Here is a 16,599-nt window from a genome sequence, read left to right as displayed (position 1 = left end):
TGTGTGTGTGTGTGGGTTTAGCTGACTCATTTTCAACAGGCTCTTCTCATGTTACTAAATAAAGTTGTATTACAACAACAAACATTAAAAGTTCAGCTCACTTTCATTCATGTTTTTATTGCTGATATAAATCTAATATTCTCCTTTTATCTGTTTTATTTATTTATAGAGAGACAGACAGACAGACAGACAGATAGATAGATAGATAGATAGATAGATAGATAGATAGATGGATTTAACATTTATATTTATATATGACATTTAGATTTAGCCATAATATTTAGATTTAGCATTTAGATTTAATATATTAACATTCATATTTCAAATTTATATTTATACTTGGATATAACATTAACTTTTATGCATAATATTTAGATTTAATATTTACATTTATATTTAATGTTTATATTTAGATGTAACATTTACATTTATTTTGAATATTTACATTTATATTTGGATATAACATTTACATTTATTTTTAATATTTACATTTATATTTAGATATAACATTTACATTTATTTTTAATATTTACATTTATATTTGGATATAACATTTCAATTAAGCACAATATTTACATTTAACATTTACATTCAGCATTTACGTTTAGCGTTTATTTAAAGATTTAACATTTAATAAATTAAACTTATTTCCCTCTTAAATGTGTGGAAAATTAGCTAAATGTGAAGAAAGTTAGCTAAATATTTGATTAATATCATATATATATTTCTACAATATTTATATTTTATGCTATTCTATAATTCTACTCTGCTGCATCTCAGTAATGCTTTAAATTAAGCTAATTAATATTGGTATCAATAATTGAATAGGAGACACCATTTTATTAAAGGCACTCAGTAGCTCCACGTTTAGTAGCAGCATTAAAGTGATGTAAACATGAATGCATCAATAATTATCATTAAAAATTATTAAGTATACGTCGGATTTTTGGTACTTTAATTTAGGACTTTGAATGCAGAACGAGTAGATTACTGCACTAAAGTACAAATGGAAAATTCTTGACCAAGTTGAGAATTTAAAATTAGTATAATCATATAGTTTTCTCATTTTAATATTAGCAAAACACTTCCATAAAAGACTAAATTACCTGGACGAGCTTAATATTAAAAAAATTAAAACTATATACATTTTAATCTTACATGTCAACTCATTAGTTTAACTAAGTACATGTTCCTCTTATGTATATATATACATATATATACCTTTATTTCAATTAAATTGTGATAAAAAAACATCACTGACAATGTGTATAATGATAGATGAATATGAATAAAGGACTTTACCTGCAGGATTATTTTTATTTATTATTATTATTATTATTTCAATTTTGTTTATTTTAAAATACTTGTGACTCTATACAACTAATATACAACACTATAATTTATCTTTTAAGGGAAGAATTGTGTTAATTTTTTTAAATTTAATGACACTTATCACACCATGTTGAGAAATATCATATATGTTACTATATATTGTTACATCAGTATAAAAAGATGCTTTTCTGTGATCTGCAACAAGGACTGTGACACAACACTTTCCAAATTTTTACTATTGTTTATTTTTCCTAAATGATTATAAAAATGTCAAAAAAGGATATTTGTGGCATCTGAAACATTTTATATTTCATGGGGCTTGTTTTATTTCCCTCCACAATATGAAGAGACATCAGATTCTCAGGATAACAAACATAATAAACACATTTATCCAAGCAGCAGGAGATTAAAAACACACACACAACCAGTCGTTCACAGTAAAGCAGCCAGCAGTCTGATTTGGCACATGATCAGCGTAGTGCTCCATCCCGGGCAGCTCACACAAATTTGAGGACGAGTTTCTTGGTGAGGGTGTATTTGGGCTCTGGCATCTGTTTGTAGTTCAGATATTCTCCTTCGCTCACCTCCCGGTTCACACGAGTCAGCACGTCCAGGATATGATCCGTCTCAGAGCTGCACACAAAACAGGACACACACGTTACAACCAGGCGGCAAACTCCTGGTCTGAGCAGGGAGGCAAACCAGGAAGTGCCTTAAGCTGCATCATACCGAAAAATTCCAGCACAGGGCGCTAAGTTTGGCTGCAAAAACATTTGTGTCCATTCATTTCAATGCAAAATGAGAAAACTTCTCACTTGATTTATTAACTCAGAAATGGACAACACTATGGTCTCAATCACTAGTAAAAAATCTTCTTCAAGACAATCTGATGTTAACAGTGTAAATAATGGACCCATTTAGAAGAAAATAGAAGATAAAGAATCGTATGATTTGGGGCGGGGCTACCTTTGATTGACAGGTCACTAACAAGGAGAGCTGTCATCAGGAGAGAAGCAGAACAATGCGTATCCACGGCAACGTGTCAATAAAGTTATATATAACGTTATATAGAAATTAGGGCCGGGACTTTAACACGTTAATTAAGATTAATTAATTACAGAAAAATGAACGCGTTAAAAAATTGACGCATTTTAATCGCACTTATTTTTGCACCGCGGAACGTTTCTCACTGGATGAGTTTCAGGAGGACCGATTATACTGGAGCACCAACTAGCGTTGATGAGTTGAGACAACAACAAACCACAGTGAACATGAAGGAAGAAGCTGATGAGACCTTTGGTTGGCCCCGTGGATGATGGGACATTTAGTTACTAAAAACCAACGGATGGAAGCGTCCATAAGAGCATGGTTGTGTTGCTAGGCAACAAGGAATTCACATATCACCATAGCAGCACATCCAGCCTCAAGTATCACCTCAATGCTAAACATATAGCAGCTAGCGGCTAGCGTGTTAGCTAGCGTGGATTGTGTTTTACTTCAAAAACCAAAGTATTCTAGTTTACAGAAGGTCTACCTACCTATAGGCTACCTAGATTTATGAAATGTACTATATTTATAAATATGCTATTGCTACACTTAATGGCAAAAATTGCACTGGTCTGTTGGACTTGAACAAAAATAAACAATATTTTTGTTGCTTAAGCTTATGTAAGTCATTATTCAATGGTATACTAAAAATCCATGTGAAAAAAATGACTTCTCACTGTTCTCAGGTCAAATATTTATATGCGATTAAAATGCGATTAATTTCGATTAATTAATTACAAAGCCTCTAATTAATTAGATTATTTTTTTAATCGAGTCCCGGCCCTAAATATTATATATATAACATAATCAATTGATAAAATTAAGTTAATTTTGACAGCAAATATTTTTTTAGGGTGCAGAAATCCCTTTAACTGCTGCCCCATTTAAAGCAGCACATTACTGAGGTTCTCAGTTATCTGGTGTTTAACTTCAGATTGACCAGGAGGCGTCTCTCTCTCACCTTTCTGCTGATTTAATCAGCTGCCTGCAGAGCTCCTGGATGTAGATGGAGCCCATGGAGGTGTTTCGGAACGACTTGCACTGGGGCACGGTGGCCATGCCCAGCAGGAAGTCAGCGTCCCAGGGCACCGTCTTGCCTCGTACAGGACCAGCGTCTTCCTCCAGGCGGCTCTGTTTGTCTCCGCTCGCAGCACTTGGCAGCGGCGGACATGGGACGGATCCTCTCTGGTAGCCGCTACCCTGACAGGCCTGGATGAAGAAGAGTTTGGGCTTCCCTGCCAGGGTCGGAGCGCCCACGCTTTTAAAGGGCTGAGTCAGGTCCCGCAAGGAAACCTGCTTCTCATCCGTCCCAAAGACAGTTCCCTCTTCTCCATGGGAAAGCACACAAACCACCTAAGAACAGAGGCAGACAAAGAAAATCACCTTTAGTAAGGTTCTTATATTACAGGTGCATCTCAATACATTAGAATATCATAGAAAAGTTTATTTATGCGAGTAATTCAATTCAAAAAGTGGAAATAACACATTATAAAGATCCATTACACACAGAATGAAACATTTCATGTCTTAATTTATTTAATTTCTTCAAATTATAATGAAAACTATAATGATTGCCAACTGTCGCTAAGCGATTACGCAACGATCGAAAATACATCACCTCCAGACACAAAATGAACGAAAAAAAAAGAAATTACCTAAAAAAGACACAAAATTACAAAAAAAGACACAAAATGACAGAAAAAACTAAATTACTTAAAAAAGACACAAAATGACCAAAAAAAAGACAGAATTACCAGAAAAAGACACAAAATTATTTAAAAAAGACACAAAATGACCCAAAAGATACAAAATGACCAAAAAAGACACACAATTATTTAAAAAAGACACAAAATGACCAAAAAAAGTAAATAAAGGGACCTTCCACACACAACACGGTAAAGTGCCATTCATATAAAACTCACATTAAACTTTCATATAATTTAACTCTAATCGATGTGTTTACTGGTGGATTAGCCTATAGCGATACATTACACTGCCATTTTCTGACCAAAGTACGTTTATGCAGCTAAATTTGATCTAAACCAGTGTTAAATGATTCCTTTAACCCTTTATCAGGCAATCAGGTAATATTTCGAGAAAAACGTTGCAAATTTACTAGATTAAAGTGGCAAATCTACAAGAAAAAAAGTGGGAAAAAAATACTTTTTTCTCCCAGATTCACCACTTTAACACTTAATAGGGCACTCATTGAAATACCTGCAAATCAAAAATTTCAACCCTAGAGAATATTGGAGGACATTACATACTGCCATATGAAAATAATATTTTGAGAAAAAAGTTTACGAAATTAAAGTGGCAAATCTACCAGAAAAAAATGCGCACATTTATGAGATTTAAAGTGGTGAATCTGCGAGAAAAAGTAGCTTTTTCCCCCCTTTTTTTACTCGTAAATCTGCGATTTTTTTTGCACAGATTTGCCACTTTAAATCTCTTAAATCTGCGACTTTTTTTCTTGTAGATTTGCCACTTCAATCGAGTAAATTTGCAACTTTTTTCTCAAAATATTACCTGAAGTTACCAAATATAGTTCTTTGCCTGATAAAGGGTTAAAGAGTAAAAACAACAGGTGTATACTATCTATTGTTGCAGCTCTGAACTTGTTGCTCACCAAAGCGTCATCATTCAAAAAGTTCCTTTTGCCCAGCTCTCGTAGTTTAAGTCGCATTTCTTCTGCAGTCAAGTTTTTGTGAATCTCCACAGTGAAGCCGAGCCGGGTGAACGTTGTGTCCAGAACCTCTGTGACACAGAAAGAGAGACATGTGATGAAGATTAACTCTGAGACAGATGAATAAATCACACGGCTGTTCAAATATGAGGAAACATACTTGCATCCTCCTGAGTTCCTCTTCGAGTGCCCAGCATTGTTCCAGGGAATTCCTCGTTATTGATGACCACGCACAAACCACGTGGGTTATGATTCATGTCGTAGTAATCCTTCTAAAGGGCACAAACACAAACACACAGACAAATCAAGATGAACATGTTCAGTAATAAATGAATAAGGCACCATAGCACCTTTCCTACTAAATTCAACAGAGTTTTGGTTCTCCAGAAACGTTTTGTAAGGATCACATGACTCATCTTGACCTTCAGATGCTCACTGATATCTCTCCAATGTGTGTTTTTATCTATAAGGTATATTCAGATCATGAAAACTTTTCAGAGCAATTTAAGACTTATTTTAAATTTAATCCAACGCGTAAATCTTTAGATCTTCATCCTCCAAGATGTCTGACATGCAGAGGTCAATTAATTGTTGTAAATTATGGATAAAAACATTTTCCCATCTGGCAAAGAACTCCATTTCTATAAAATGTTTCAAAAGATGTCTAAAAGCCCATTTAACTGCTGTTTTAACATTCTAATTCACACCAAAATACTTTCATATCATGTTCATATTTTTGTTTTTATATCAAATTTTCAGGTGGAGGCTTTAAATAAGCCAATCTGGGGTTTCTGCCTCTCCCTGCACTTTACATTATTTGTTGTCTTTGTCATTTTATGTAATTCTAACTGTGCAAATAAATGAACCTAAACCTAATAAATAAGGTGTTTGGGTGAATGCTTACATCATCAGGAGAATGGAGAGGCCTTGGTTCTGCATCGGAGCAAAGACTATCTTCTCTTCTGTCTGAAGATTTTAAAAAAAAGAACAGCAAATACTTTTTTATCCCTTGTGTTCAATAAGATGATAATTGCAAATAGTGAATATGTATGTACAGCAGTGAGGGAGTGGAAGGTAGGGCTGCACGATTATGGCCAAAGTGATAATCACGATTATTTTGATCAATATTGTAATCTAATATTGCACTACTACTACAGAGCTAACTGTTAGCCTGTTAGCAATTTGCAGACTGGACACTAAAGGCCCCCACACACCGCCCCGACGGGACCCGACGGGACCCGACGCCGATGAGCTCCTGTCCGACATTTCTGTTGCCTCTTGTCGGACACAGTCGGGTGAAAAAAAGCAGTGAAACATGTCGCCATGACGACTGCCGACTACACAGCAGCCTGTACGTTCTGCGCTTGCGAGATGCAATAAGTCTCCCTAACAACTAGGGCCGGGACTTTAACCTTTAAAAAATTGACGCATTTTAAGCACTTATTTTTGCAGCGCGGAACGTTTCTCACTGGATGAGTTTCAGGCGGACCGATTATACTGGAGCACCAACTAGCGTTGATGAGTTGCGACAACAACAAACCACAGTGAACATGAAGGAAGAAGCTGATGAGACCTTTGGTTGGCCCCGTGGATGATGGGACATTTAGTTACTAAAAACCAACGGATGGAAGCGTCCATAAGAGCATGGTTGTGTTGCTAGGCAACAAGGAATTCACATATCACCATAGCAGCACATCCAGCCTCAAGTATCACCTCAATGCTAAACATATAGCAGCTAGCGGCTAGTGTGGTAGCTAGCGTGTTCTCAGGTCAAATATTTATATGCGATTAAAATGCAATTAATTTCGATTAATTAATTACAAAGCCTCTAATTAATTAGATAAATTTTTTTAATCGAGTCCCGGCCCTACTAACAACGGGTGGCGCTAGTCTCGTGACTGTAATCCAAAACATGAAAACAGGAAATGACGTAACGGAGAAACCATAGAAGTAACCTTGGAGAATAAAAACAAAGCACACACAGCATTAAGCTTGTAATTAGTTTTGAGAAGACATTTTGGAAAACAAAGCTTCGCTGCAAAATGGTCACTTGGGCTGAGCTGATGGTCGCGTTGTCTGCTCTCGGACTCGTTCTTGCCCGAAGACGTGCCATGTGTTTATGTTTACTCTCGTGACTTCCGCCCCTCCCACACACAGCCAGTCAGAGGACCCGACGAATCTACTCTCCCGACGGCCGACGCTCCCCGATTGAGCATGTCGAATCGGGCCGAGGAGACCCGACAGCTTCCGCGCTTCCCCGACGCAGATGAACACAACAAACAGACGCGTACCCGACGTCGTCCGACTGTCCCCGACGCCCGAGAGTCGGGCCGGTGTGTTCCTGGCTTAAGGGGTTAACATTCCCTCCGGCTCTGCAGCTGGGAGAGACTGCTGCAGGAGGACTGTGCGGCTTCGACTCGTTCTTATTCTTCTTAACGAGCCTCCGGCCCCCGCGGCTCGGTAAGAAGAATAAGAACGAGTCTCCAAAAGTCTCCAATAAGACCAGAAAAAGTCGCTAGATTTGTTGTCAGTCGCTTTTTTCGAAAAATAGTCTCTAATGGGGTCTGAAAAGTTGCTAAATATAGCAACAAAGTTGCTAAGTTGGCAACACTGCTTCGCCGGCTGAGCATGTTGTTATGGCGTCGAGTACTACGTCACATCCTGCTTAGCGTTCTATCCAATCAGCAACCAGGCTTTTTACAGGGGAGAAAAACGGCCCGCCCCCTGGTGGTTGGTGGACTACTGGTGTAGAAAGTGTTGATTAGATATTCAGGAGAGACGCATTTTAAAATGGAAATATCGCCGACGATCAGGTTCATTTAATCGTGGCGGCCAAAATCGTGATCACGATTAAAATTCCACTAATAGTGCAGCCTTGGTGGAAGGCCCAACATAAGGTGTAATAACTGAGTGGCTGTGTGTTGAAATAAACAGGAAGTCAGAGTGTAACACAGTAAAAGACTTACAGGTGGGCTGAGACATGGACACTTCCATAGGTTCGGCTGGCTGACGGGTGGTGTTGTTGTTGTTGGGTGTCTATGGGAAGAAAACAGAGCTCCAGTCCTCAGTAAACAGGTTCATTATAGGCTGAACTGTATACAAACACACATGATTATTATTTTTATAATATTATTATAATTAATAATGCACACACAGACCTGGTACATGGTGACTTGAGGAGTTGTTCTGGTTGGAGGCAGCTGGTTTCGCCCTGAAAAAGATACAATCATTTCATGAATTCCACACAAACAAACACAACACTTGAATGTGCGTTCATGTGTGTGTGTGTGTGTGTGTGTGTGTGTGTCTCATACTGTCCACGTAGTGATGAACGGTCGCCACCAGTTGTTGATCGAACTGCTGCAGCGTTGTAAGCAGCTCCTGGAGGTTTGTATCTGATAGTATACCAGTCTTTTCCATTTCAGCAAACACATCCAGGGCTGTCTGTAAATGAACAGGTGAGACTTGTTTCTGTCTGTGCAGAGACTGGAGATGTTTATCTAGAAATCACTCCTGGGCTTTCCCAGGCTCGTATTAAATTAATGTACGAATTTGTGATTTTTTTCAATAGGTTTAACGACTCTCCAGGCCCTCTTAGCGACTTTATTTTATTTTTTTAAAGCGACTACTAGCAACAACTTTAGTGACTTGTTCAGGCCATCGGAGAAAAAGTGAGAAGAAAAATACATTGTTGAAATGAATTCCACACACAATTATAACACACAATTGCCATTCTTGTAAATAGATCCTGATTCATAAATACATCAACATGCAATCACGTGCAATCATTTTGGTATGCTGGTTACAGTGGAGTAAAGTATTTACTACATGTTAGGGCTGGGCGATATATATCGGTATTAAAAAAATATATCAATATATTTCTAAATGTGAAATGGAATTAGACCATATCACATATATGGATATAGTTAAAAAAAGATTTTCTTTCTTTATATATAAATGCTGTCCTTACTAGGGTTTGTTATATTTAGTTATTTTGTAGTGTTTGTTATTCTTTTCTCATATAAATATGTTTATTTCAGAAAAAGATTGGCCTATTTTATTTCATAGGCTATTTTTATTTAAGATATTTTTTATTTACTTTATGAAGCTTGGACTTTAAAATAAGATACTCCTGTTGTTACACAGTATTTATGTTCACTTAAATAAACGGTTTCAATAAAACTATTTGCGACATGTCATATTTGACTTTGAACATTTGCTCTCACTTTGTGATAAAAATATCGGGATAAATATCGCAGTGTTTCCCCTACATTCATCCAGCAGCGTACATATCGCCCAGCCCTACTACATGTCATTATCTATTCTGTAACTGTGGGTATGAAAAGGTGAGTTCTTACATTGCAATTCTCAGTTTGTCTTCTGCCTAGTTTGTTGCTCAAAAGAAACTTCATCTTTTCAAGATTTTCCGTCGTCATGTCCTCATAGACTCTGTAGAGCATCACCCTGACACAAATGTCAGAGAGAGGAGAGCGACAGCAAAAAAACATTAGACAAAAAATAAAACTTTGGGTAATACAACTGTATAATACTCCTGACATCTCTCTCCATGTACCTGTATTCTGACAGCGGTGGGTTTGCGTCGGTCTCTTCTTGCCGGCTGCTGTCTGTCTCCAGGAGGTTTAGCAGATCTGCTCGACGGATAGTTTGGAGCAGCTGAACCAGGAAGGAATCGTTCTCCAGCAGACATTTTTCTTCCAGTCTCAGGAACAGACTTTTTGCATCCGCGATCTTTATGAGAACAACCAAGAAAAGCATGCAAACAAACTTTTGAGAAGACAAATGTAGAAAAGGGAGCAAGGTGCAACAGCTGAGAATGTTAGCGATGGGAGAAAAAGCTGTCCATGAGCCGTATTTTTTATATAAAAGCAGGGGTGGGTTGTTTGGAGGTAGAGAAATAAGTCACAACTAAGAAATAAGCACCCTTTGAATATTGCTGATCAAAGCTTTGCAAAAGTAATCTTATTTAACCATAATGCTTTTATTTTGGTGAATGTAGATTCTCTGTTGGATAACATACTGACTTTCAGAAGAAGAAGAATAAACTCACTTGTCCTTAATTAGTGATTGAGACATTTACATTTCGTCATTTCATTTAATCCAAAGCGATTTACAGGAAGAAAAAAGCAAACAATCAAGGTCTAGTGTGATAACAACTATTAGTGCATCAATAAGGTCTAGAGAGGATTCTTTAAGGAGGAGAGTTGTGGTGTGGTGCTAGGAGAGAAGATGCTCTCTGAAGGTCTTCAGGAGATTTTTAAAGGTAGAGAGGGACGCCCCTGCTCTGGTAGGAACTGGTAGTGGTTCCACCAACGGGGAACAAGAAATGCAAAGAGTCTGGATTGTCTTGAACGAACGGAGGAGAGCAACAGTCGTGAGGTAGCATATGTCTGAATCAGGGTGTTCAGGTATCTGGGTGCTAGCCTGGGTATACCCATACTGCCTTGTGCGCTCGATTTCATTTCGAACCTGCAGGCAGTCTGGAATCTATGGCCGTTTCTTAGCCCTGTTTTAGGGATCCAATCACAGAACGGGGAGGGACGGCGAGACGGTGACGCGTACTACTGGACAGACGAAGCTTGTAGTTTTGTAGTTTTCTTACAGATCCAACATGGCTGCAGCAGACGCAAAGCTCTCTTTGGATCTAGCTGTAGACAGTGTTCTAGATAGTTTAGAGCGACAGTTGATTTTTAAAGAAGAACAACGTTTGACTTTACACTCCTGTTTCACCACCAAAAAGGATGTTTTAGCCATGCTTCCGACAGGATTTTGCCGAAGCCTAATCTACCAACTAGCCCCGCTACCGCTCGCTGCTGTAACCACGGTGATCTGGCTACGAGCCGGGAGACAGCGGAGCCGCCCAGAGACCCACAGCAGCTCCTCTATTGACCATAAAATCAGTGGACGTGTGTGGCTGAATGACATGAGGGGGAATAAGGCGTAAAAATAAAGAATCTGGCAGAAAGCGAGAACTGGAGACACACACACACACACACACACACACACACACACACACACACACACACACACACACACACACACACACACACACACACTGCTGGTAGACTGTGAGCAGCCAGAGCCAGAACATGCTGCAGAAATTGAGCATTTTAGTCTCAAAGTAGAGATGGGCTAGTCTGGCCATGTAAACATCAATTACTGTTGCTCTACTACGTCATCTGGTATAACTGATACGATTGGCTAAGAGCTACCTACAGACGCTTATGATAGACATTTGTATCGCCCAATAAACGGCTCTGGAGGATCATAAACCACGCCTCCTCTACGGAAAAATGAATAGGTGGTCTCCAGACTAGATCTCATTTGTGATTAGTCTGGTGTTAGCCAGGCTAGCTGGGTGTAGTACCAGAGACAAGCACCATTGGAGATTTGAATTTGATGCTGCAACAGGTAGCCAGTGGAGCTCAAGGAGCAGCGGTGTGACATGTGACTTGTTTGGCTGGTTGTAGACCAGGCTCACCGCCGTGTTCTGGATCATCTGAAGCGGTTTTACTGTGCAGGCTAACAGCCCGTCAGGAGGGTTTACAGTAGTCAAGTTTAGAGATGACGACAGCTTGTGTCAAGAGTTGAGTGGTATGTTGAGGTAGGTAAGGTCTGATTTCAATCAGACCTTACCTACCTCAGACCAATACAAGACATTTTGCTCAGACATGTGGTTGAGACAAGTGCAAAGACAACAGTTGTGGTTCTCACCCCCTCCAGGCGTTTCCTGTTGATGACATCACGACATAAGAAGCAGAGAGCTTGGACCTCAGACGACTCCAGCTCCTCGTCTATGCGGGACAACTTCAGTCTGTCCATCACAGCCTCGTCCTCTCAGATCACTGCAGGAGGTTAGGGTTAGGGTTAGAGAGGCAGAAACAAGTCAGAAAATATGTAGAAATAGTGTCACATTGTCATGGAAACTAAACCAGGGCAAGTGGAGCTGCACAGAATAATCAATTAGTAACAACTATTTAATTAATGACTAAATATTTTGATAATCAATTAATCAGTTTGAATAATTAATTTGAAAATTTCCTATTTAAAAATTTGCATTTTTCTTCCTGTAAGTCGCTTTGGATGAAAGCTAAAATGACTAAATGTAAATGTGAACTAAAAGGCCACTTACATAAATGCATCGTTACAAATTAAAAAACTATCTGAGTGGGTCCATTCTGCATAACGAGTACTTTTACTTTTGATACTTTAAGTACATTTTGATGCTGATACATTTGTACTCTTACTTCAGTAAGTTTTGAATGCAGGACTTTTACTGTAGTGGAGTAATTTCACAGTGTGGTATTAGTACTTTTACTGCAGTAAGATCTGAATACTTTTTCCACAATCAAGTGACAACACCACGCATCCACTCCTTATTCTTTTTAAGTTTTCAAAATAGGGTTCATTTTTTCATTTATAAACATGTGTAATCATTTACATTTATTGTATTTTTTCTTGTTAAATCTTGACCTGAAAAGTAACTAAAGCTGCCAGCTAAATGTAGTGGAGTAAGAAAGCTTTTAGTTACGTCTCTTTATCTGGAACAAATTGGTGAATTTAAATCAATTCTAAAGGATAAAGAAATCAATTTCCCTTGTTTGTATTTAATTGTTTATGACAATTGTGTTTAAATATTGTAACTTGTCTCTTTTTATGCTGCTTTCTTGGCCAGGTCTCTCTTGGAAAAGAGATTTTTAAAAATCTCAACGAGACTTTTACCTGGTTAAATAAAGGATATATATATATATATATATATATATATATATATATCTATATATATATCATATATATGATTACGTCAATATTGAGCAGAACATATTCTTAAAACAACCATTTTTTTCTAAAGTTTTGACAAATTATGTAAAATTTGTTATATACCATAATGTTGCAATGTAAACGTGGATTGTATTTTTTTCTCATTTTAGTCCACTTTTATTTTCCTGTATATAGATATAGATATCAGTGTACATAAATGCAAAGTTTTTATAGCTTTCATGTTGGTAGATTTCTTAATAGACTTAATATTTTGTTTGGTTTCATTTTCAAAGAGAAGAAAGAGAGGTCTTTGATTAACGTAAAGACATTTATGGATATGCCGTTTGGCTAACTGTATTATGAGATTGATGATATAGTTTTATTTTTCTTTTGCAAAAGGAAAGTCAGTGAAACCAAACAGTATATTATGTTCAAAGCACAGGGACAAATGAGGTTCAATCGAAAAATAAATCTTGTGTGTGTACACACGTAACAATTTTGGTCATTTTGTGTATTTTTTAGTGATTTTGTGTCCTTTTTTTTTTAGTAATTTTGTGTCTTTTGTGTGTCTTATTTAGTTATTTTGTGTCTTTTTTGTGTCATTTTGTGACTTTTTTTGTGTCATTTTGTGACTTTTTTGTGTCTTTTTTAGTTATTTTTTGTTTTTTTTGGCATTATGTGTCTTCTGTGTTCTTTTGTCATTCTGTCTTCTCATTTTGTGTCTTTTTTGGTCATTTTGTGTCTTTTTTTTGTAATTTTGTGTTTTTTGTGTGTCTTTTTTTTAGTAATTTTGTGTCATTTTTGGTCATTTTGTGTTTTTTTTTGTTATTTTGCGTCTTTTTTAGTCATTATGTGTCTTCTATGGGTTTTTTTTGTCATTCTATCGTCTCATTTTGTGTCTTTTTTGGTCATTTTGTGTCATTTTTACCATAATGTTGCAATTTCACGTGGATTGTATTTTTTTTTCTCATTTTAATTCACTTTTGTTTTCCTGTGTTTGATATAGATATCAGATTTTAATGAAAAAAAATTACTGGTTACACCAACTGGCAATGGATTAGATCACGTCAATGACCTATATAAATATATGGGTCATTGACGTGATCTAATATAAGTATTTTTTTTGTCATTCTGTCTTGTATAAGTATGTAGTAGAGTAGAAGTAAGGCTACATCTGTGGAAATACTCAGTAAAGTACAGGTACCTCTAAATTGTACTTCAGTACAGTACTTGATTAAATGTACTGAGTTTCTTTCCACCACTGACTATTACCAGCATCACAGTAATCCTACAGTACAGGGTGGTCATAGTGGTGTTTTTATCACTTTAACCCTATAAAGCCAAATGTATCATATTTGTTACACAATAACTTATTTGAAAATTTGTCAGTTGTCATTTTATTGCATTTCATACATTATGCATTAAATAAAGCAACATACAGTCTTTTTCTCATTTAGGTAAACTAGGTAAAGGTTTAACTGACATAATTAGGTATATTAAGAGTAAAATTGAGATATCTCTCGAATAATTCAAAGAAATAAAAATGTTTTGGTGTGTATTTTTAGATGGCAAGAAAATTGAGCATTGATGATGTGTTGGAGATAAACAAACTGAGCAACAAATTGCACAAAAATAACAGATGTAGCAAAAATGAAATGCTGGTTCCACTGGTGGATCTGTCATTGCTGCATGAAAACGTCATATCAGCAGATGTTTGATGTTGTGTGATATGGAAAAAAAATATTTTGTATGTTTGAGGAAAATGTTAAAAGGAAAGTCAAAGTTTTAATTGGTTAAAAATATTTGGTTTTATATGCTTTTGTTAGTTCAAGAAAAACAAACTGTGAGCAACAAATTGCACAAAAAGACCCAATGTATCAAATATGATACAAATTAGAATTCATATATATATGCAAATTTATATATATTATTTTTATTTGTCAGCAGGTTTTTTTATTATTATTTAATTTTCTGGCAATTATTTCATGGTTCAGGCTTTATAGGGTTAAAGTGCTAAAGCTAACAGGGATCTGCTGCAGTGACGTCACGGAAATACCGGTTTGTTCGACTTCACAAAAATAAAGTTTTGATTAAGGTACACTATGTTATATGTATTATGCTGTACACTAATATTTGATACATGAACTACAAGCAAGGTAATGGTCTCAGAACATCAGTGCTGATTGTCTCCCTGTGTTTTCTTTCATTTTCTTATTTTCATTTCTTCACACACACACACACACACACACACACACACACACACACACACACACACACACACACCTTTCTGCGAGACAAATATTGTCTGGGTGCACATGGAAATTGAGAAACTCCCTGAAACAATTACGGGAAAATTAATCAGGTAATTTTCCAAGTATAAAAAAAATGCGCACAATCACCATTTGCTTTGTGTTATATCAGGGCACTTTAACAATATTGTGTTGTAAACTGAAGCAGTCATTTAAATAAGCTACATGAAATTTGCATTTATTATATGGTATTAAAATTTTGATTGTTATTGGAAGCCCAAAGACAATTCTGAAAACCATAATGACTGAAAGTAAAATAAAAGCTGTGGGTTGGGGCATGTTCATTTAATTCAATGATGGTTTTATTGCCCATGCTTTTTAAAAAAATGTTTCGTTAATCAATGTTGCGAAAAACAAAGATGTATGCTTAAAGCCCCCTACCAATTTGGCGCCCTAGGCAGCCGCCTTGGTGGCCTGTAGGAATAACCGGCCCTGGGAGTTCTTCCCATAGATACCTATGGTTCTTCCAGGCTCAGTTAGAAAACTTGTGTCCAACTTACGACGTCAAAAACTGACGTTACCGCCGTCAGGTCACGTCCACGGAGCGACACGACGTGTCTTAAATATTTCACTTTCACAAAATATGTTTTCACTGAGAAAAATGCACACATTACCTTTTTATTCGTCGCAAGTGTTTTATTCTGTGTTGCTCGTTCTGCCGCTGCTGCTGGTTTCACTTTCTGAGGAACTGAACGGATACTTTATTACAGAGCCACTTCCGCTCTAGACCTTCAAAATAAAAGCTTTGTTGAGCAACAATAAAAGCACTACTTTTTTGTTGTTGTTGAAACTTTATTAAAGCACCATGGTGTAATACAAGACAATACACCAACAGAACACCGCGGTCAAGTGAGCCGTCCCTATATAATAATAATAATAATAATAATAATAATAATAATAATAATAATAATAATAATAATAATATATAATGTAGTGTGCACATATTGTGATATTTACGGTAAATTCATGTAAACGGCTCCAAGCGAGCTGACATGAAGGATAAACACTTTACTGTCATTCTTTCTCACTTTTTTTTAGTATAAAACTCTTACTGGCAGAGAGGAAATTAAGTATTAACTTTACATTTACACACCACATGAAATAATCAAATTGCATTGTGCCAAAAATGTATGTTGTGTCGACATGCGGTTTTCAGTTTTCAGAACAAAGTGTTACACAACCAGGCCCAAAAACCAGATAAATATGGAAATAATATTAATTTTTTATAAAACTCCTTTAGATATAGACTGTAATGTAAAATATGACATTATATTAAAATGTATTAAAAATAAACTGACTGTTTCCAGTCACTATTTCCACTGCAGGTTCATTCTAGAGGACCTCAGGTATCTTCTCACACATTTACAGGACTTTTCACTGTTGAAATTCATAATAAAATGCACTTGAATATTTACTGTACAGTAAAATATTCAAGTGCATTTTATTATG

At 36.5% G+C, this 16,599-nt stretch overlaps 1 protein-coding gene across 2 annotated transcripts; it reads right to left on the bottom strand.

The window, feature by feature from the left end:
• Positions 1-1,553: 1,553 nt before the first annotated feature.
• Positions 1,554-15,833, bottom strand: casp8 (caspase 8, apoptosis-related cysteine peptidase). Of its 2 annotated transcripts, none has more exons than XM_059345376.1 (12): positions 15,765-15,833; positions 11,798-11,940; positions 9,639-9,814; positions 9,424-9,529; positions 8,380-8,509; positions 8,224-8,276; positions 8,032-8,101; positions 5,970-6,031; positions 5,226-5,337; positions 5,009-5,136; positions 3,341-3,732; positions 1,554-1,965 (listed from the first exon to the last, which is right to left on the bottom strand). In XM_059345376.1, the coding sequence occupies exons 2-12, from the start codon at positions 11,903-11,905 to the stop codon at positions 1,830-1,832; spliced, it is 1,473 nt and encodes a 490-aa protein (XP_059201359.1). In that variant the 5' UTR covers positions 11,906-11,940; positions 15,765-15,833; the 3' UTR covers positions 1,554-1,829. The 2 variants fall into 2 exon arrangements, with proteins under 2 accessions (XP_059201359.1, XP_059201360.1); XM_059345377.1 differs by having other exon boundaries at positions 11,798-11,928; positions 15,765-15,822.
• Between the last annotated feature and the right edge of the window lie 766 nt (positions 15,834-16,599).

This window comes from Centropristis striata, chromosome 11 (genome assembly GCF_030273125.1).
Source record: "Centropristis striata isolate RG_2023a ecotype Rhode Island chromosome 11, C.striata_1.0, whole genome shotgun sequence".
Classification (NCBI taxonomy): Eukaryota; Metazoa; Chordata; class Actinopteri; order Perciformes; family Serranidae; genus Centropristis; species Centropristis striata.
This window is presented reverse-complemented; position numbering and strand designations above follow the sequence as displayed.